The sequence below is a fragment of the Scardinius erythrophthalmus genome (assembly GCF_964197995.2).
Source record: "Scardinius erythrophthalmus genome assembly, chromosome: 6".
In the NCBI taxonomy this organism is placed as follows: domain Eukaryota; kingdom Metazoa; phylum Chordata; class Actinopteri; order Cypriniformes; family Leuciscidae; genus Scardinius; species Scardinius erythrophthalmus.
In genome coordinates, this window is record NC_138226.1 from 30,595,951 (window position 1) to 30,619,364 (window position 23,414).

The following is a 23,414-nucleotide window of genomic DNA, read 5'->3' on the forward strand; positions in this document are numbered from 1 at the left end:
GCTTTTCCTGGTCCCCGTCTTGGCCAACTGGCCCTAAAGTCTCAATACCATGTACATTTTCATTTCATCAGAACTAATCATTATCTTTTCCATATCACTGTCCTCCATTTTTAAAGCACCTCCATCATCCACCTCTGCATTTGATCAGGTTCACAGGCCTCTCTGTAAGCTGAGCTGCATTGAGGGAGATGCGGGGTCATCCGATCTCCTCTCGCAGCGACACTACCTCTCAGCACTCCCCGATCAGATGTCCCGCTCTACCTCGAAGAGTCTGTGTCAGTCTGTAATCGAGAGAGGTAAGAAGACAAGAAGAGAACTAAAAATGAGCAGATCAACGGAAAGACGACGTTTCAAGCTAATCAGACAACATGGACTTTATAACTCTTAGGTAAATTGGACGTGTTGAACTTTTGAGTTTTATATTACAATGTGATATTTATTCCATAATTCTTCTGCTATGTCTTTCTCCAGTCAAATCTAAAACCAGCTGTATATGTGTGAGAGCTGTTAATATGAGTGTATGAAGTAAGTCATGGCTAATCCAGAGGAATTGGAGTCTACAGCAGGTGTAGATGTTGGCGCTGATGGAGATGGAGAATATATTCCCTGTATAGAGAGCACACAAACAGATGTTCAGGTAAGACCACGTAGCAACTCATTTATGTTTACATGTGCCATGAGGATATAATCATTTTATTGGCCATATACAATGGAAAAAAATGGCACAGGATTTATTTGGAACATTATTTTGACATGGTTTGGAGAAATACGTGGGGAGAGAAGGTTCAGACTAGAATATACTTTACAGTAGATTTAGTTTAGAATACATTTCATATTTTGTAATTCATATGAGGAAAGTGGACACAAACATCTTTGATATACTAAATCATCTGTTTTTTTGTAAGAAACCATTAATTCCAATATGGGTCATTTTGACCCCATTTATGCATTCGTATAGGTTTTTTGGTTCATGCATTCTAGGGTTAAACTAAAATTAGAATTAAAATGAAAATGTTAAAAAAATTATAAATACTATGACAAATAATAACAAAATAAATGTGGTTTGTTGTAGAATAAATAAAATAGGATCTAAGTAAAATCTGTAAAAATGATACTTAAGGAATGCAGCACACAGATAAATGGATGCTGGATCATGGATGAGTCTTCATGCGTCCACACAGGGAGCAGCTGATCAGATATATCCAGAGAAAATAGAGGTGGTCTCTGTAACCGAGGAAGACATTCCTGCTATGGATCCCCCGGCCCTGCTGAAGGTCAGTCCCCTGGACAGTTCAAGTGCCAGTCCTCCACCAGATGACAGCACTGTCAAACCCACTTTTGAAGTCACTCCCAAAGACCCTCTAACAGAAACCCCCTCAGCCCAGCCCAGCCTTTCAATGCCAGTTACCAAAGTCCAGCCCTTTGTTACAGGTACCAATGTACATCATCCATTATGGTCAAATCATCAAAATGTAGACTACCTTCTTCCAGACATTGATTTATACTATTTAAAACCAAGCTCAATTAAAACAGTTTGCCTGTATAGCTTAAAATTACATTCATAACCTCTGAATTTTACATTATTGTCCAAAAACGCTACAAGCATTGATCCAAACTCTTCCAAAACAATTTCAGTCATCCTATACATAAACCTTGTTGCAGTCAGTCCTTTGCACTAGATAGTAAAACACACAAAGGAACACTCTTTTCCTGTAGATTAACTTATAACAACATTAAGATTGTGGGTTCAACCCCCAGAGAAAAGTACATACCCATAAAATGTATTATTGCTTTGGATAAAGTGTCTTCTGAATGCATAAATATGAATCTATTTTATGTTAATTATCATCTCATGTAACTGTTAACAATCTAGCAGAGGAGAAAACACTCCGTGGCAGCCTGTTTGCACGCAGGATGGAGATACTGATCGGGGCTTGTGTCCTGCTCACCCTCATTATTGTGCTTGGAATTGGACTGGGCGGTGAGTCTTCATTGTCTTCAGGGTGAACTCATCACATCTAGTGAAGTATATCAACAAAGTATAAATACTCTGTTTCTGTACTCAAAGGTATAGGCAATTTTCGGAGAGGCTATAGCAATAGCGTAAAAAAAAATAGCTTTGAAAGCATAAAATCCCACCCAGAGCGTCTCCAAAGCCACGCCTCCTTCAAAACAAATGAATGTGTACAGCAGGGAACAAAGAAAAGCGTCACGAGAGACGGCGTTAAACTACCTCATGTCTCAAAGCACATAACATTACAATAATAATGAACATAAACAACTTAAAGAGAACTGAGCTGCACTATCTGACTGCTGCAGATTCATTTCTGCGTTGATACTGCTGCCATTGAAACACATGGCTTTCCATCTCTTCCAAATTACAGTAGTTATGGCGTGAACGCAGCATAAGCTTGATATTTTGGTTCAGGAGGAACTGTAAAAGGTGGCTGCTGTTTCGGTTGCGGTGCTCAGTGACTGACGTCTGTCTAACTCTGCATAGTGCGCTGATGACGTGAGATGTTTGCGCAAACTGGTGCGCAGAGGCATGAAAATACATACGTTTACAGGCAGGTAACAGGTAGGACCGAATGCTATGATTGGACAAACATTTTATATTCCTACGCCTTCCACAGACTATATATACATACACATATAAATACATTTATACCACTTAACTTAGTGATTGCTCTCCTGATTTAAAGAGACTTTCTACCAGCATAACAAAACATTTTTCTGGAACAAATCACCTACCGTGCCTTTAAGTACAGATTTTGTACATTTCTACTTCACTCGAGTTTGAAAATGTATACATTTCTCCAGTTGTTTTTATTACATTTGCAACTGCAGAGCACAAAAAAGAACAGCAAGAAATCTATCAGCAATATCCAGTTTGTTATTCAGTTAAATTAAATCTGTCAAGCTGGTTTGCCAAGAGGTCTAAATGGTTAATTCACGAATCTGAAATCTGAAATCTTAGAAACACACCAACCAATAAACACCAAAAGGCCATTGCATAGTGCAAAAAAAAAATTGGACTACACTGGTAAACTTGATTTCACCAAAAGCAACATGTTCCTGGATCTACATCTTTGTTGATCCTGGAACAACATTTCTATTAACCAATCAGATTTGAGGGACAAGTTTACGTCATGTAAAATACACATTATAGTGTATAATATTTTGATCCAGGAACATGCAAAATCATGGTGATCGAGTGACACTGGAAGTAGGGCACCGCCTGCAGTGTGGTTGGGTGGAAAGGGTGTGCCTTATTATTACTGTTTCCAAAAACAGACTCACCCACACTCTTTAAACATAACATTATACACGTCACGGTCACACACAGCAAAAGTACCAAAAAGTATTACCATGGTCTTTTGGGCATAAATCAGAATTGTAAAACATCATGGTACATTAATTCTGGGATCAGGCTATCATGGTATATGATCCCAACACTGCACTTTGGTACTGCCACAGTACTCTTTTGTGAGTACTCTTACAATACAGACTCCAGAAACCAAACACCCCCCTGTGAAATGCCTTTATTTATCAAAGTTGGATACTCTACACAAAACTGAAATCAAGACACCTTTATTTAAATAGCCCTTTATACAATACAGATTGTTTCAAAGCAGGTTTACGGTGGTTGAGGGAGCTCAACACGCTGCAACTAAAGAAAACACATGCAAATAGAAAAACCAGCAGCAAATTAAGAAAATATCTTCACCTGTTTGGCAACACGTGTTGCAAATACTCACAACACAACCAAATAAAGAAACACACTGCAAATTCTCAAAAATCAACCAAATACAGAAACACGCTGTAAATACTCACAACTCACATATGATCAGGATGGTCAAGCAACACCACTGACAAGTAGACATTGAACAATAAGCATTTCCTTCCAGGTTTGTCACTTGAAACATTTCTGTTGTGGTGTGTGCTATTTGCAGCACATTTCTGTATTTGATTGAATTGTGAGTATTTGCAGCGTGTTTCTGTATTTGGTTGAGTTGTGAGTATTTGCAGTGCGTTTCTGTATTTGATTGCGTTGTGACTTTTTGCAGTGTTTCTGTATTTGGTTGTGTTGTGAGTATTTGCAGTGTTTCTGTATTTGATTGCGTTGTGAGTATTTGCAAAGCGTTTCTGTATTTGGTTGCATTGTGAGTATTTGCAGCGTGATTCTGTATTTGATTGTGTTGTGAGTATTTGCAGTGTTTTTGTATTTGGTTGAGTTGTGAGTATTTGTAGCTCGTTTCTGTAATTGATTGTGTTGTGAGTATTTGCAGTGTTTCTGTATTTGGTTGAGTTGTGAGTATTTGCAGTGTTTCTGTATTTGATTGAGTTGTGAGTATTTGCAGCGCTTTTCTGTATTTGGTTGAGTTGTGAGTATTTGTTGTGTTTCTTTATTTGGTTGAGTTGTGAGTATTTGCAGTGTTTCTGTATTTGGTTGTGTTGTGAGCATTTGCATTGTGTTTCTGCATTTGGCTGTGTTGTGAGCATTTGCAGTGTGTTTCTGTATTTGATTGCGTTGTGAGTGAGTTTGCAGCAAATGTGTTGTCAAACCGATGAAGATGTTTTCTTAAACTGCTGGGGTTTTTTCTATTTGCATGTTTTCTTCAGTTGCAGTGCATTTCTGTTTTTGGTTGTGTTGTGAGTTACAGCACGTTGAGCTCTCTCGGCTACCGTAAATTACAGGAAAATAATTAAATGACGCAAACAGTGTTTCTTTCACCTGTACAGCAGCTCTAAAAGAAATGAGTGTCATTTCTTTTGACACTGTGTAATTTCTCTGAGCTAAAATGAACCAACACAATTTCAATGAATAATTAACAGATTAGACTGGATTAGATTGCACAACCCAGGATCTAAAAACGTTCATAAAATGTCTCCAACTCAGGTTGCGCAATCTAATACAGACCACAGCCTTGCATTATGGTATCAGCTTACTGTATAGCCTATAAGTGGTGTTTTTTGGCTGATATTAAATAGTCAATTAATTTATGAGTCACTGAGCAATAAAATTATGAAGCGTTTACTTGGAGTGCATTGTGTCACTGTTGTGTTTCAATGAACAATAAATGCTTATGAATGGTCCTATAATTACCAATTATCCCACAATTAGTGGGCTAGGCTCATTCTAATTATGAAAAATCCTCATATTTCCACTGCTTTAGTTGGCTTGAGCTGTGCCGGGAAGTTTCGATGTGGTTCTTCTGGGTGTATTAGCATGTTAGCACAATGCGATGGACATTTTGATTGTGAACATGGAGAAGATGAACTCAGCTGTGGTGAGCAACAGCATACTCATATTAATATTCAGTACTGTTGTTGAATGTTGCTGTTCATGTGTCATGTGTCTATCCGTCTGTTCAGTGCGTCTGAGTGGGAAGAGCTCTGTGCTGCAGGTGCTGACTAATGGAGTCTGGAGAACAGTTTGTGCGGAGAACTGGGACTCTAACCTTTCCCTCTCTGCTTGCAAACAACTCGGCTATTCGAGGTATTGAAACACCCTCCTTTACTCACCCTCTACACACCCAATCCTGCTCCAGGAGGGCCATTATCCTGCAGAGTTTAGCTCTCTAACCTAAATTAAAAACACCAGAAACAACTATTCAAGTTTACTAGAAGCATTCAGGCAGGTGTGTTAGGGCAAGTTGTAGCTGAACTCTGCAGGACGTTAGGCCTCCATCAAAAGGTTTAGAACTACATACCAAACATATGAAAACAGCATAATCGTCCTAATCTTTAGGTGTAGACTCAAGACCTCACCTCTTTTAGGAATTTTCACATAAATCATTAGAGTCAAACAGCAATCTTGTGCTGACTTGTTAGGTAGCACTATGCAGTACCACCTATAGATATAATCACATACTCTCTTGAGAAAGCACTTATTTTGAATAAGTACTTGCTTTGCAAGCACTAAAAAAATATGTTCTATAAAGTATGAATGTGTGTACTATGAATATAATCCAGATGTACTACAGTCACCATGTTGTCATTATCATGTGACCTACCAGCGTCAGTTGCGTTGCTTCACTACCATTCACAAATCCTCTCCCGTGGCCTCATGGGATAGTAAACTGTCCATCATATGCACACTTCAGAATCTCTCCAGAAGTAGTAGGTCATCTTGTTACATTTTGCCTACTTTTTTATGAGTACTGTGATTCGGACATACTTCTTTTATCACATACTGTTTTTTGTGTTCTATATAGTAAGGAGGGTGTGCGATTTGGGCATATCTACTGTTTTTTTTTTCCACCCAGATCTAACACGGTTATGGTAAAGGGCGTGACATTTCCGAAACACGCATGAATCGGTTGACCAAGGACTCTTTTAAACTTTAGGACTAAACTGTGAAGTTCATCCATTTAACACTTTCTAGAACAACACAAACATCTGATAAAGGGCTTGGGACACATGGATGTTTGATGATAGCGCTACATTGCATGGCACAACATGTTTTTTAAGCTGCTTTACTTTTTCCCCTCTCTGTTAGATATGTGGAGTCGAAAGCTCTTCTTCTGTCCTCTATTGAGCAGGACTTACAAAGTAACCTGGTGTCATTAAGTTTGAACCACACAAGTTCCCAGCAAGCTATCAAGATACACAACATAACTCATTTCAGGTAAACACAGTCTGAATTATAGTGTTTGCAGGGCAGCACCATACTGACAAATGTCCTGAATTTTGTTATAGATGCTTGTACAAATAACTTTGAAACAACTTCCAACAGCCTTCAGTTTCAACACGGCTTCAACACGCCTGTCTGTAATTAAGTGTTCCAGATCTGAATTAGCTTAAATAGATCTTAATTCAGGTCTGTTTGATTAGGGTTGGACCTGAATTTTGTAACCACTTACATACGGGGGGAGTACTCTGGTTTTGGGCCGAACTCTGAGCTCAGAGCCCTCCCCCTGGACAGCACGCCAAATACGCATTAAACTTTACTCCCTCTAATTGTATGTAAGTGTGAACTCGTGAATAATATGAAAACAAATACCAATTTGCATCATCAAAGCAGCTCTGATTTAACATTTAATTTACTTAAAATTAAAAACTTTACTAATCTGAAACTTAAAATCGAATGTTGTTCCTAAGCACTGTTATTTTGCTCAGGATGTGCTGTTCTAGTTATTTATAAGGGGGTGTTAGTTCTTAATGCTGTACCATATGAATTTGGTTTACCATGTGAATATCCTGTAATGTACACCAATATCCCAAGCTTGACTGCATTGCACTGCCGGTGTATACTATCTGTTTCATCATGCTTGATCATGTATACAAGCCATTGAGGGTATTTTTAATTTCACTTTGCCATTCAGAGCAAAGTCCTTGAGAAAAACCTCTTGCTTTCTTTTCTTTGAAACTGGAGTTGAGTCCTTTTGTTCACAGCTGTTGCCCACAAAGCTGTGTTTTTGTATTTACTTTGTAGTTTGTTCTATAGCCAACAGATCTTTATGCCCCCTTTAGACTCTTTGAATGAAACTCTTTCACAGCTGCTATGCTCTTCATTTTTGTTCCTTTTTTAAAGTCATACATAGTAGATCAGTATGATCCCACTAAATCTCAGTCAAATATTATTATTCTGTAGGTTTATTCAACATGTATGGACTGTCGCACTTTTGTCATCATTTACTCACCTCCAATAATACAAACTAATCTGTGTTAGCTTTTTTGTTAACAATGGCTTTTTCAATAAAATGAAAGCAAATGGTGACCAAGCCTGTCAAACTATTCCAAAATAGGCCTATCTTTTTTTTTTTTTTTTTTTTTTTTTTTTTTTTTTTTAAGGTTTTGGGTGGATTAACCCATTTAATAGCATGTTGTCACATGCCTGACCTGTCTTGTGCTGCACATGGGTGTTTTGTTATTTTGGGCCATGTGCTCGTGTCTATTGTCTAGACCCTCCCATCTAGTTATCTGATTATTGGTTAATTTGTCCCACCTGTCTGTCTCGTTACCCTCCTTTGTTTGTTCCCCTATTTAGCCTCCTTGTGTTTGTAGTCTTGTGCTGGTTCGTTGTCTGTGTTTCTTGTTTCCTGGAGTTCCTGAGTTTTTGTGTTTTTACTGTACCTGCATGTCACTAATAAACTAACTCTGCATTTGTATCCTCGACTCTCGTTTACCATTCCGTGACAGAACGAACCAGCCAAGTATGTGGATACAGCGGAGTGGAATTTTTCCTCAGGGAAAGGGAGAAGGAGCCTCTATTTCCTTGTTGGAGTACTTTTCCAGATGCGCTCAAAGGACTTTGGAGGAGGAGAGTATCACGGCAGATGGCAGTCAGTGGAAGGGAAAGACTTCGTCGCTAGTCCTGAAACAGAGGAGAGGTAGGAAGACTTCCTCCGTGCCTGTTCCGGTGGTCCCAGTTCCGGTGGTCCCGAGTTCGGTGGTCCCAGTTCCGGTGGTCCCGAGTCCAGTGGTCCCAGTTCCGGTGGTCTTGAAACGGAGGAGGAGAAGGAAGACTTCCTCCATGCCAGTTCCGGTGGTCCCAGTTCCGGTGGTCCCAGTTCCGGTGATCCCAAGTCCGGTGATCCCAGTTCCGGTGGTCCCAGTTCCAGTGGTCCCAGTCTCGGAGGTCCCTGTGCAGTCTGAGATAGACAGAGCAGCTGAGACTCTGTTGGATTACTTCGAAAAACTTTACAAGATCCTAGAGTTTTCCGGAACAGTTCACGTCACATTAATGCTGTACCATATGAATTTGGTTTACCATGTGAATATCCTGTAATGTACACCAATATCCCAAGCTTGACTGCATTGCACTGCCGGTGTATACTATCTGTTTCATCATGCTTGATCATGTATACAAGCCATTGAGGGTATTTTTAATTTCACTGCCTAGCCAGAGCCTGTTCAGGTCGCGTCTGCCCAGCCAGAGCCTGTTCAGGTCACGTCTGCCCAGCCAGAGCCTGTTCATGTCGCGTCTGCCCAGCCCGAGACTGTTCACGTCGCGTCTGCCCAGCCCGAGACTGTTCACGTCGCGTCTGCCCAGCCCGAGACTGTTCACGTCGCGTCTGCCCAGCCCGAGACTGTTCACGTCGCGTCTGCCCAGCCCGAGACTGTTCACGTCGCGTCTGCCCAGCCCGAGACTGTTCACGTCGCGTCTGCCCAGCCAGAGACTGTTCACGTCGCGTCTGCCCAGTCCGAACCTGTTCACGTCATGCCTGTCGAGCCTGTGTCTTTGGACACGATGGCCGCCGCCGAGCCTGTTCACGTCACGCCTGCCGAGCCTGTGGCTTCGGACAAGATGGCCACCGCCGAGCCTGTTCACGTCACGCCTGCCAAGCCTGTGTCTTCGGACAAGATGGCCGCCGCCGAGCCTGTGTCCCCTGACAAGATGGCCGCCGTCGAGCCTGTGTCTGTTCCTGTGCCTGAGCCGGTGGTGTCTGTTCCTGAGCCTGAGCCGGTGGTGTCTGTTCCTGAGCCTGAGCCAATGGTGTCTGTTCCTGACCCTGAGCCGGTGGTGTCTGTTCCTGAGCCTGAGCCAATGGTGTCTGTTCCTGAGCCTGAGCCGGTGGCGCCAGTTCCAGTGCCTGAGCCGGTGGCGCCTGTTCCAGTGCCTGAGCCGGTGGCGCCAGTTCCAGTGCCTGAGCCGGTGGTACCAGTTCCAGTGCCTGAACCAGTGGTGTCTGTTCCCGAGCCGGTGGTGTCTGTTCCCGAGCCGGTGGTATCTGTTCCCGAGCCGGTGGTGTCTGAGCCGGTGGTGTCTGTTCCTGAGCCGGTGCCTGTTCCTTGGCTGCCCGAGGGGTAGTCTCCGCCCTGGCCGGCCGAGGGAGAGTCTCCGCCCTGGCCGGCCGAGGGAGAGTCTCCGCCCTGGCCGGCCGAGGGAGAGTCTCCGCCCTGGCCGGCCGAGGGAGAGTCTCCGCCCTGGCCGGCCGAGGGAGAGTCTCCGCCCTGGCCGCCCGAGGGAGAGTCTCCGCCCTGGCCGCCCGAGGGAGAGTCTCCGCCCTGGCCGCCCGATGGACTGTTGTCTCCGCCCTGGCCGCCCGATGGACTGTTGTCTCCGCCCTGGCCGCCCGATGGACTGTCGTCTCCGCCCTGGCCGCCCGATGGACTGTCGTCTCCGCCCTGGCCGCCCGATGGACTGTCGTCTCCGCCCTGGCCGCCCGATGGACTGTCGTCTCCGCCCTGGCCGCCCGATGGACTGTCGTCTCCGCCCTGGCCGCCCGATGGACTGTCGTCTCCGCCCTGGCCGCCCGATGGACTGTCGTCTCCGCCCTGGCCGCCCGATGGACTGTCGTCTCCGCCCTGGCCGCCCGATGGACTGTCGTCTCCGCCCTGGCCGCCCGATGGACTGTCGTCTCCGCCCTGGCCGCCCGATGGACTGTCGTCTCCGCCCTGGCCGCCCGATGGACTGTCTGCTCTGCCCTGGACTCCCGAACGTTATGTGTCTCCCTGGCCTTCTGAACTGTCCATTCCCCTTGTCCCGCCCTGGTCTGTCCCTCCCGTCCCGCCCTGGTCTGTCCCTCCCGTCCCGCCCTGGTCTGTCCCTCCCGTCCCGCCCTGGTCTGTCCCTCCCGTCCCGCCCTGGTCTGTCCCTCCCGTCCCGCCCTGGTCTGTCTCTCCCGTCCCGCCCTGGTCTGTCTCTCCCGTCCCGCCCTGGTCTGTCTCTCCCGTCCCGCCCTGGTCTGTCTCTCCCGCCCCGCCCTGGTCTGTCTCTCCCGCCCCGCCCTGGTCTGTCCCTCCCGTCCCGCCCTGGTCTTATGGAGCGTCTGGTAGCCGCTCCGTAGGGAGGGGGTAATGTCACATGCCTGTCCTGTCTTGTGCTGCACATGGGTGTTTTGTTATTTTGGGCCATGTGCTCGTGTCTATTGTCTAGCCCCTCCCATCTAGTTATCTGATTATTGGTTAATTTGTCCCACCTGTCTGTCTCGTTACCCTCCTTTGTTTGTTCCCTTATTTAGCCTCCTTGTGTTTGTAGTCTTGTGCTGGTTCGTTATCCGTGTTTCTTGTTTCCTGGAGTTCCTGTCGTCTCCGCCCTGGCCGCCAGATGGACTGTCTGCTCCGCCCTGGACTCCCGAACTTTGTGTGTCTCCCTGGCCTTCTGAACTGTTCATTCCCCTTGTCCCGCCCTGGTCTGTCTCTTCCGTCCCGCCCTGGTCTGTCTCTCCCGTCCCGCCCTGGTCTGTCTCTCCCTTCCCGCCCTGGTCTGTCTCTCCCGTCCCGTCTCCCGTCTCCCTGGCCTTCTGAACTGTCCATTCCCCTTGTCCCGCCCTGGTCTGTCCCTCCCGTCCCGCCCTGGTCTGTCCCTCCCGTCCCGCCCTGGTCTGTCCCTCCCGTCCCGCCCTGGTCTGTCCCTCCCGTCCCGCCCTGGTCTGTCTCTCCCGCCCTGGTCTGTCTCTCCCGTCCCGCCCTGGTCTGTCTCTCCCGTCCCGCCCTGGTCTGTCTCTCCCGCCCCGCCCTGGTCTGTCTCTCCCGCCCCGCCCTGGTCTGTCTCTCCCGTTCCGCCCTGGTCTGTCCCTCCCGTCCCGTCCTGGTCTGTCCCTCCCGTCCCGCCCTGGTCTTATGGAGCGTCTGGTAGCCGCTCCGTAGGGAGGGGGTAATGTCACATGCCTGTCCTGTCTTGTGCTGCACATGGGTGTTTTGTTATTTTGGGCCATGTGCTCGTGTCTATTGTCTAGCCCCTCCCATCTTGTTATCTGATTATTGGTTAATTTGTCCCACCTGTCTGTCTCGTTACCCTCCTTTGTTTGTTCCCTTATTTAGCCTCCTTGTGTTTGTAGTCTTGTGCTGGTTCGTTGTCCGTGTTTCTTGTTTCCTGGAGTTCCTGTCGTCTCCGCCCTGGCCGCCAGATGGACTGTCTGCTCTGACCTGGACTCCCGAACGTTGTGTGTCTCCCTGGCCTTCTGAACTGTCCATTCCCCTTGTCCCGCCCTGGTCTGTCTCTCCCGTCCCGCCCTGGTCTGTCTCTCCCGTCCCGCCCTGGTCTGTCCCTCCCGTCCCGCCCTGGTCTGTCCCTCCCGTCCCGCCCTGGTCTGTCCCTCCCGTCCCGCCCTGGTCTGTTCCTCCCGTCCCGCCCTGGTCTGTCCCTCCCGTCCCGCCCTGCTCTGTCCCTCCCGTCCCGCCCTGCTCTGTCCCTCCCGTCCCGCCCTGGTCTGTCCCTCCCGTCCCGCCCTGGTCTGTCTCTCCCGTCCCGCCCTGGTCTGTCTCTCCCGTCCCGCCCTGGTCTGTCCCTCCCGTCCCGCCCTGGTCTGTCCCTCCCGTCCCGCCCTGGTCTTATGGAGCGTCTGGTAGCCGCTCCGTAGGGAGGGGGTAATGTCACATGCCTGTCCTGTCTTGTGCTGCACATGGGTGTTTTGTTATTTTGGGCCATGTGCTCGTGTCTATTGTCTAGCCCCTCCCATCTAGTTATCTGATTATTGGTTAATTTGTCCCACCTGTCTGTCTCGTTACCCTCCTTTGTTTGTTCCCTTATTTAGCCTCCTTGTGTTTGTAGTCTTGTGCTGGTTCGTTGTCCGTGTTTCTTGTTTCCTGGAGTTCCTGAGTTTTTGTGTTTGTACCGTACCTGCATGTCACTAATAAACTAACTCTGCATTTGTATCCTCGACTCTCGTTTACCATTCCGTGACACATGTGTCATATATACTGGCCATTTCTTAACTATCTACATTTTTTTTCTCCCCAGTAAAACCCAGTGCAGTCTGGGGAAGGTAACAACACTTAAATGCATAGGTAAGAAAAGTTATTTTTCACATTGTGGTCACAGAATTTTGGCAAAATTGTTAATAGTTTAGCAATGTATGAAGCACAGCTCACACAGGTCACTTTCCAACTAAGCTAAGCAGCTTTCTTAAACGTAAACTTATTGCGAAATCTGTGCAGGGAAATCTTTTGTCCTCACACGAAATTTAGGATATCGTGGATTCCTATTGAAAGGACTGGATTTTGTCCACGAAAATTTGCAGAGCAATGGTATATGTGGCCACATCTTAATACATTACTCAAATACATATTATTGTATGCTCTTCATTCCCTACTGAGAAGATAGTTGTAATATCAATATTCCAGATTGTTCACAATCCTAAATTTTAAATTCATCCTGTTAAAATGATAACTCTTAAAAGTGATTTACAAAGTAAAAGATACAAAGATTTTTGTATCTTTTGTAGAAGTAAGTATAGAAAACTTCATACATCCAGGTCAGTAGGTGACAGTGTTGAGTCCAAAGCCACTGGTACTTTCGAAACAAATGAGAGTTAGTTAAACATAAGCAAAACCAAGCAAATAGCATCTTTTTGTGTTTTTCATTTTAAGAGATGGCCACGTTCTTAACTATAACATCAATAAACATCAATATTACATCAGCAAACATTTCATTCTATTTCTTTACAGCCTGTGGTTTCAGACCTAAGTTGAATTCCCGCATAGTTGGCGGTAACCTGTCAGTTGAGGGCCAGTTCCCCTGGCAGGTGAGCCTACACTTTCAGAACGTGCACCTGTGTGGAGGCTCCATTATATCTTCTCGCTGGATACTGACGGCTGCACATTGTGTGTACGAGTGAGTTTATAATGTTCTCATGAATCAGTATTAACATATTCCTCTAGCCACATGGAAATGATCCGAGTCTGATTTCCATGCAGGTATGCCTACCCTGTGCTTTGGACCGTCTATGTGGGATTGATAGAACAGCCGATGAATGCAGTGCAGTCTCTCGCCGTAGAGAAGATCATATATCACAGTCGTTACAGACCCAAGGGCTTGGACTATGATATTGCTCTGATGAAACTGGTGCAGCCCCTCACCTTTAATGGTACCTCCTGCAAAAGAAGCTCATTTAAACTGGAAAGTGGTTCTTTTGATGAACCACGTGGGGGTGACGTTTCTTTGAGATAGCTTTTGTAACAGCTGGCAGTTATGCAAATAAACACTTAATCTTATCTTAATGACCTGCAACCACCTGCCATGCTCATGTTTTGCATTCATTGTGACAAATGGCTTGTTTGTTAGATGGGTGTCGATTTTTTTTTTCTTAGGTTTTGTGGAGCCTATCTGTCTGCCGAACTTTGGGGAGGAGTTTGAGGATGGTAAAATGTGTTGGATCTCAGGATGGGGTGCCATGGTTGATGGTGGTAAGTGTGGGAAGCTAATGTTGTTATATCTGACTGAGGCAACTCAAACAAAGGCTAATAGTGCGTTCAAGTCCTCCTGGGAAGTTCGTATTTACAAGCTGGGAGGTCAAAATGATTACATCAGGTGTGTTCAAATTACTTTGGCGGGAGCAAGACGGTAATGAACATTGTCAGCAAAAATACAGCAAGATTTTTTAAATCTACTTCTGCAAAATGAGGGACAAAGAATGTGCATCAGGTGTGTTTTTCCTTTTTTATTGTTTATTCAATATTTTAAGGTGCTGTACAAAGCCGTTTATATATTTTATATATATATAAAAACAAATAATTATATATTTTATACTGTGTAAATGTATGTATGGACGTAAAAAGTCACAAGGAGAATCACAAAAGAAATTTAATTCAGTTCCAAAAGAAATGTAATACTTTAAAGGCCCCCTGAAATCAAAATGTATGTTTTTTAGCTTTTAGTATGAATATGTAGCCTTATGGTTATGAATAAAATGGTGTGTTCCAAAACAATGTGACAAAATTCGCTTTTAGGAGATAAACTTCCGCTAAAATGGATCACGGATTTTTATGACATCACCGCGGACTTCAGCTTCTCATCACATCTTCTGTCCAATCAAATGCTCTCTAGAATCTAAAGCTCCACCCCCTATGCTTTAAATACCACCTGGCCAAAGCGACCGTTGACACTTTATGAAGCAATATGGATTGGAGACGTCTGTTCGGTTGCTCAAATGCTCGAGTTTTATTCCGTTTTCCAACTGTACGTTGGTTAAGAATGAAGCCATTCAATATATCCTGCCCTAGCTTCCTGTTTCAGTGGAAAATATGTCAATGCATCATACAAAGCAGTGCGTTCCAAGGCACTTCAGTGGGCCTTTAAAGCCAAGAAAGTGCAAAAGGTCCATAAAAGCAATGGATAAGAGCAAAAATAACAACAAAGGTTACAAAAACAGTCTAAAAACTAGAACTGTTGAGGTACTAAAACAAGCACCAACTTCTTTCAAAATTTCTCATATAGTAGTTGGGGTTGGGGTGTAACCAGACTATAAAAAAATATGGACGTAGTGTCTGTGACGTCACCCATAGGTTTCTGAAGAGCATTTTTGAAGCCCAAAGTGGGTGAAGCCGGCCATTGCCATCTTGGCAGCGCGACACTCCCGGATAACCGAAAATGGCCAAAGAGGCGGGATTAGCTGAGGTGACGTGACTGCTAACAGACAGCAGACAAGCGGCTAGTAGTGACAGCAGCGGCATTCCAACCTGTCACTCAAGTGGCCACGCCCTAAATTATGCAGAACTTAAAGGGCTTAATATAATTTAAACGGATGAGTTACAAAAAAAACCTCACCCCCCTCACAGTTGTCATGAAGGGCAAAATTAGCTATATAGACCAAAGCCACTTTTTGTACCAGGCTGTAAACATATTTTTTTTCTGCTGTAAAAGACTCTCATTTGCAGCCTGTCTCTAGTGGCTAGTTGATGAATTGCAGTTTAAGTCACTGTTGGATTCAAGAGAGACTGGAAGGTTGCCGCTTGGGTGTAACAGTGACACTAACAGTATCTGGTGTCAAGGCAGCATCTGGTGTGGTGTGTACATCTCCAGTCAACTCCTCTTGGGATCTCCTCCTCATAGAAGGCGCCAGATTAAAAACCACTTTGAGGATGCGGGGGCCCCCTCCGTTTTGCTAACGCTTTACGGGTTGGGTCTCAAGGCCCTATACGGTTGGACACTTAGTGACATGCAACAGTTCTAAGTATTGCACTATTATAATAAACTTCCCTTTTTCAGGATATGATATGCTAATAATAATAATAGTTTCACACATTTCAACAAGTTCACTGCCAGAACAGATGCCGTATCAAAAAATAAACTCTGGGCTCAAATAAAAACCTGAGCTTCCCACTCATAATAACGACTTAGTGGTGACATTCATGTGCGTTTAACTTCTAAACACAATCTTTCCGAAATGGGGCTGCCAACTCTCACGCATTGAGCGTGAGACTCACGCAATTGACACTTTTCACACGCTCTCACGCCACACATCCATTTTCTCACGCACAGAAAAATTGCGGAGCAAAGAGGTACTTTTAATATTAAACTAATTCTCAGCTCTTAGATTCCGTCAATTTTATTACGAAATTCAGACAAAAATACGTTTGGCGCTTGTAAATGTGACGTGACAGATCGCTGAGCGCCTCAGTTCAAGTGCACGAGAACCGATCATCTGTTACTTTTTTATTTAAAGATGCAGTACAACTTACCGAAAGTATACATAATATTGACCAATTAGTGTTTTCCAACCACGGAAAGAGGTCAATATAACAGCAGGAGAACAATTATGTCACATAACGTTACATTTACCTCAGGAAACCCATTTAATGACCATAGCATATTGAATGGAAAAAATAGCTAGAGAGGAGATTTTGCTGAGCACTATATAACATATTTATTATATTTTTTACTTATGTCATTAAACAATTGTTATTATAACAAAAACTGCATTATATTTCATTTAATTTGTTATTTTTAACCTTTAATAATACCAGCAGATTGGGCCCTCTATGTTTACAGCATTAGGTGAGATTATTTTTTTTAAATAAAATTTTAAATAAACGTATCCAAAATAGTCAATATTGAATCAAAATCGGTAATCAAATCACAAGAATGGAACTGAAATCTTGAAATTTTTGTTAAGCAATAATAAAAACTGTATCCTACCAGTCATTGTACAATGTAAACATTGTAACATGTTGTCACTAAACAATGTGACAATCACAATTACACTTATTGTGATGCAATATTTGTTTTTACATACCCTCCCCCCCCCCCCAAAAAAAAAAAAATCTCACTCCAAGCTAAACTCAAAAGTTGGCAGCCCTTGAATGACTTGAATGCACATTAATACCTTGAAAGTGCTGTCTGTTAGCATTCCAGTTCATCTCAATGGCAGCAGCTCAAGAAGTCTAAATACAAAATGAATACTGATTAATACTGATAATGATTTAAATCTTTCTGCATTTATATGTTGAAAAAATATTTGGTCTGAATACTCAGAGACCTTTGTACGTATTTTAATGGAGAAATATGCTTTTTGTTTCCAAATGTCATGATTCCTGTCCTGTGTTTCCCTTGTCTTGTGTGCCCTTTTGTTATTTCCTGTTCTGTGCCATGTTTTGTAGTCCTTTGTAGTTTTTCATATTGATTAGTCTCCCCAGGTGTTTCCAATTAACCACACCCCCTTGTTATCTTGTTTAGCTTGTTTGTCCCTGTGTATTTATAGCCCCTGTGTTTCACGTGTTACTTTGTCAGTTGTTGTACATGTAAGGGTTGCTTCTAGATCTTGTTATGCTCGTGGTTTTGTTTCTTTTTCCCTGAAGTTCTTTATTATTTGTTCTATGTTTATTTCACTAAAAACTTGCGCTTAGATCCTTGCTTCCGCCTGCTTTCTCCGGCACATTACAGAACAACTGACCGACTATGGATCTAGCAAGTACTAGCTGGGACCCACTGAGCAAAATTTGTTCTATTTTTCAAGATGATCGCAGCATCGAAAGTTATGTGGAGGAGTTCCTTTTTTATAGTCATCTCGTTCCTGGGAACGAGGCTAGGCTGAAGGACTGTTTCTGGAGTGGACTAGAACAGGACATTAGCTTAAATTTACCAGAGGAAGACCCCAGCTGGACCCTGGTACAGTACATTGACTTTGTCCTGCAGTTTTGTGGTTCCCCCTTCACTGTAGGGGAGTTGGAGAAACTTCACGCCAGTCCAGCCGAGCCTGCACATCATGCCAGTCCAGCCGAGCCTGCACATCATGCCATACCAGCCAAGCCTGCACTTCACGTCGCTTCTGCTGATCCAGAGACTGTTCACGTCGCTTCTGCTGATCCAGAGACTGTTCACGTCGCTTCTGCTGATCTAAAGACTGTTCACGTCGCTTCTGCTGATCCAGAGACTGTTCACGTCGCTTCTGCTGATCCAGAGACTGTTCACGTCGCTTCTGCTGATCCAGAGACTGTTCACGTCGCTTCTGCTGATCCAGAGACTGTTCACGTCGCTTCTGCTGATCCAGAGACCGTTCACGTCGCTTCTGCTGATCCAGAGACCGTTCACGTCGCTTCTGCTGATCCAGAGACCGTTCACGTCGCTTCTGCTGATCCAGAGACCGTTCACGTCGCTTCTGCTGATCCAGAGACCGTTCACGTCGCTTCTGCTGATCCAGAGACCGTTCACGTCGCTTCTGCTGATCCAGAGACCGTTCACGTCGCTTCTGCTGATCCAGAGACTGTTCACGTCACTTCTGCTGATCCAGAGACTGTTCACGTCGCTTCTGCTGATCTAGAGACTGTTCACGTCGCTTCTGCTGATCCAGAGATTGTTCATGTCGCTTCTGCTAATCTAGAGACTGCTCACGTCACTTCTGCCGATCCAGAGTTTCACGCCAGTCTAGCCGAGCACTTCACGCCAGCCCAGAGTCTCCTTCGCCGCTGGTCCTGCCCAGTTCAGAGTCTCCTTCGCCGCTGGTCCTGCCCAGCCCAGAGTCTCCTTCGCCGCTGGTCCTGCCCAGTTCAGAGTCTCCTTCGCCGCTGGTCCTGCCCAGCTCAGAGTCTCCTTCGCCGCTGGTCCTGCCCAGCTCAGAGTCTCCTTCGCCGCTGGTCCTGCCCAGCTCAAAGCCCTCTTCGCCGCTGGTCCTGCCCAGCTCAAAGCCCTCTTCGCCGCTGGTCCTGCCCAGCTCAAAGCCCTCTTCGCCGCTGGTCCTGCCCAGCTCAAAGCCCTCTTCATCGCTGGTCCAGGACTCTTTACCGGGGAGCCTCCCCAAGAAAATTTTTTGGGGGGGCAATACACCTCCGGACCAGTCTGATCCGCCAGGACCGCCAGAGGGGTGGTCTCCTGTTCCGCCCTGGCCGCCTGAAGGGTCGTCTCCGCGGTGGCCGCCTGAAGGTTCGTCTCCGCGGTGGCCGCCCCAAGGTTCGTCTCCGCCCTGGCCGCCCGAAGGTTCGTCTCCGCCCTGGCCGCCCGAAGGGTCGTCTCCGCCCTGGCCGCCCGAAGGGTCGTCTCCGCCCTGGCCGCCCGAAGGGTCGTCCCCGCTGTGGCCGCCTGAAGGTTCGTCTCCGCCTGAAGGGTCGTCTCCACCTGAGGGGTCGTCTCTGCCCTGGCCGCCCAAGGGGTCGTCTCCGCCTGAGGGGTCGTCTCCGCCCTGGCCGCCCAAGGGGTCGTCTCCGCCCGAGGGGTCGTCTCCGCCCGAGGGGTCGTCTCCGCCCGAGGGGTCGTCTCCGCCCGAGGGGTCGTCTCCGCCCGAGGGGTCGTCTCCGCCCTGGCCGCCCGAGGGGTCGTCTCCGCCCGAGGGGTCGTCTCCGCCCGAGGGGTCGTCTCCGCCCGAAGGGTCTTCTCCACCTGAGGGGTCGTCTCCGGCCCGGCCGCCTGAAGGGTCGTCTCCGCCCGAGGGGTCGTCTCCGCCCGAAGGGTCTTCTCCACCTGAGGGGTCGTCTCCGGCCCGGCCGCCTGAAGGGTCGTCTCCGCCCTGGTCGCCTGCACTGCCTGCTCCGCCCTGGCCTCCCATACTACTGCAGTCTCCAGGCCCTCTTCCACTCCACGGGCCTGGCCCTCCATCCTGCCCCTCAGTTCCACCTCCGCTCCACCACCCTCCTGAAATATTTCCTGAGGAGCGTCTGGAATCCGCTCCTTAAGTGGGGGGCTATGTCATGATTCCTGTCCTGTGTTTCCCTTGTCTTGTGTGCCCTTTTGTTATTTCCTGTTCTGTGCCATGTTTTGTAGTCCTTTGTAGTTTTTCATATTGATTAGTCTCCCCAGGTGTTTCCAATTAACCACACCCCCTTGTTATCTTGTTTAGCTTGTTTGTCCCTGTGTATTTATAGCCCCTGTGTTTCACGTGTTACTTTGTCAGTTGTTGTACATGTAAGGGTTGCTTCTAGATCTTGTCATGCTCGTGGTTTTGTTTCTTTTTCCCTGAAGTTCTTTATTATTTGTTCTATGTTTATTTCACTAAAAACTTGCGCTTAGATCCTTGCTTCCGCCTGCTTTCTCCGGCACATTACACCAAATATGTTGAAACTGCAGTATCTGTCAGCAGGGACTCTCTGGCGCAAGATAACCAGCCAAACCTTGTGATCTTGAACTGTGCTGCCTCTGCTTGAGACTGCAATATGCTGTGCTACCAGCCAAAAATAAACAGTGAAAAACACTTTGCTTGCTGAAAAAAAAAAAAGCAGCTGACTTATTGCCCTACAATGCAATGACTCTGACTCAGAAAGCAACCTCATGAAGCTTTTGAGGCAAGGTAACGGTAATGATCTACAACAAAATAGAGAGAGCTTTGCTGATAACTAAGAGAAAACTTAATTACTACAATAGTAATTCCTGACATCAAAAGTGAAAAACATTGGTCAAAACATACATTTACACAAACTGACTACCAGCTGCAACTTTCAGACGCCACCTTTATTTTTTTGCTCAACTGTCACAAAATGGAAAGCACAGGACTCAGCAGACGGGAAGTAAAGCTAATATTGGATTCGAACGTGCCTTGATGCCTTTCGATCTAGGAATGCTTCTATTTGAAGGCAGCATTTTTAAGCTTTTAGACGCAGCCATTGATTTGAGTTCTGTGTTTTAGGGGATGGGAGCGACTCACTGCTTTCAGCAAGAGTGCCACTCATCTCTAACAAGGCCTGCAGTCAGCCGGAGGTTTATCAAGGCTATATATCAGCAGGCATGATCTGTGCAGGATACCTGGAGGGGGGGACAGACTCCTGCCAGGTAAATCATCTCACCATGGATTGATATATATTTCAGTCCATGAACTGCCAGAACTGCAATCAGTGACAGCGGTTACACTTTATTTTAATTGTATCCTTGTTACAGTGTAACTATGCATTTAGGTACTGAGTAATATTAACAACATATACTTACGGTAACACTTACTTTTACAGTGTCCTTGTTACATATGTTACATGTACTTACCATAGTAAATTATTATAAAAAAAACAGTAAATTATGCATAATTACATGCAACTAACCCTCAACCAAATCCTACCCTAACCCTATAATAAGTAGGCCTACATGTAGTTGCTTAATATTACTCAGTACTTAAATATATAATTACATTGTAACAGTGACACCTTAAAATAAAGTGTAACCATACTTATTATGTAGGGCTAGGGTTAGGGTTTGGTTTAGGTGCATGTAATTATGCATAATTTGTACATGTAACATATGTAACAAGGACAATGTAAAATAAAGTGTAATGTGCATCAAATTCTATTTAAAATTTAGATTCTGGATAAACCTTGTGAAAAAGCTGTATAGAAAGTGTATTTCAAGAAATAATAGGCTACTTTAAAAGAATATACTTAAGTGCACACTGAATGTAATGTTTTCAGACCATTAACTGCAGGTTATACAATTAAATGAAAAAGTATTATAGTTTAAATTTATAATAAATGCATTTAGCTGAACTTTTTTTGACCCACTTACGTATGTATCCTTTTATGTAATTTCATAATTACTGCAAAATGTACTGACAAGCATTTATGGTAAACTAAAACTTTATTGTAATTTCTACTGAAACTTGGTTGGGGTATTTAAATATATTGATATTGCTCATTTTTAATGATGAATTTTCAATTTAATGCATCTAAAATATAACTTTAAATGTAATATTAAATGACACACTACATTTAAAATTATATTCAAGTATTTTTTTCGTGTGCTTTAGTGTGCTAATCAACTAATCAAAATGAGTGTACTATGTCCCACTAGTAGTGGGATGCATTGCCTTTTTTCCTAACACATATTTTAGTAATCCTCATAACTTGGGTATCACTCAAAACACATCGTATGAAAAGTGTTTTAAATTGAACATTGCGTTACCAGGAAACTGTAAGCCAACTTTAAACCCTTTTAGCAGTCTCCTCCCCCTAGTGAGCGGAGTCATGTTTCATAAAACAAAAATAATTTTAGCGATTTTATAATAAAACCTTTTTCTACTCTAAACAAAACACATATTGTTGGAAAGGTCTGAGACTCAAGGTTCCACATTTGGCAACTGTTTTGTGATAGAAGTGATATTGTGACAGAAAGGTATTAGGAGAATGCATACATATTTTTTCAATGGAATGTGGGTTACACCTGGTGGCTGTTTTTGGAATTAAGCCTAAACAAAATCTCACAGAAACTTCTATTTTTGTGATATCAACTTAAAATTAAGAACACAACTTGGTTAGACATATGGCTTAGATTTTATTTTTAGAGTAAAAATGATTTTGTAAAATATTTTGTATAAAATAAAACAATGTTTAGACAGTGTATTTGCTTTACAGTAAACTTTTTTAAGTGCTTTTACTTCAGCAACAATATGCTGAGTGTCTTCTTTAAAAATAGACCAACCCTAGTGTGACAGATAAGGGTTAAAGCATAACAATAGTGAATATTAATAGTACCTAAAGTAAAACTTTTATTTTAACGTTTTTACAAAGTGCACTTTAACGGGTTAAGAAACATAGCCATGAAAGTGTTTTCACTCTTCAAGTAGTGGCTTTTTATTTCATTATTATTTTTATTACATCATATTATATTATATTATGAATTCTAATTAATACAGCCATATTCTTGTTTCTAAAATCCAGATTATGGTAGTTGGGTTAAAACCTTTACATGAATAAATAACTTGAATATGCGTAAAAGAAACTGATGAGATCAGTTTCATTTAACATTGGAATATTACTGTGCAAGTAAACATGAAACACTAAAGTTTTAAGTAAAATATCTGGAAAAAGAATGTGTTTGTCCGTGCTGGTAACAGGGTGACAGCGGAGGTCCACTGGCTTGTGAGGATTCCTCTATCTGGAAATTGGTGGGGGCCACAAGCTGGGGACAAGGCTGTGCCGAAAGCAACAAACCTGGAGTTTACACACGTATCACACAGTCCCTCAGCTGGATACATCTGCAGATGGAGGTCAGGATTGTGATCTTGTGTTTCTGTGAACTTCTGAGACCAGGTGTTTATGTGGTCTGTACAGTGAGACTGCCCTGCCCCCCATACGAAAATAACTTGGAAATTTTTGTTGAGAAAGGTCATGTAGGGCTTATCACGTGCTATCATGAGTAATTCTGATAAATCAGTGCCCTCTTGTGGTTTCAAAACGGTAAGGCAAAGATATAATTTTTTGTTTTTCTACAGAGAGAAGAAATGCAGAATCCCTCTACTATCAGCTCGGATTATTGACAGCCGCGATGAATCCAGGCAGAGACGTCACAGAAACACAGAACTCTGACACATGCACCACTGTATGTCACAAGGAGGCACACT

General features: G+C 44.5%; 1 protein-coding gene across 1 annotated transcript; it reads left to right on the forward strand.

The window, feature by feature from the left end:
• Positions 1–254: 254 nt before the first annotated feature.
• Positions 255–23,411, forward strand: tmprss3a (transmembrane serine protease 3a). Its single transcript, XM_081368658.1, has 14 exons — positions 255–388; positions 472–637; positions 1,182–1,431; positions 1,874–1,981; positions 5,178–5,291; positions 5,377–5,500; positions 6,503–6,631; positions 12,632–12,678; positions 13,339–13,504; positions 13,588–13,757; positions 13,981–14,076; positions 20,721–20,863; positions 22,908–23,060; positions 23,286–23,411. Exons 2-14 carry the CDS (start codon positions 533–535, stop codon positions 23,328–23,330), a joined length of 1,650 nt encoding a protein of 549 aa, XP_081224784.1. The 5' UTR covers positions 255–388; positions 472–532; the 3' UTR covers positions 23,331–23,411.
• Positions 23,412–23,414: the final 3 nt, after the last annotated feature.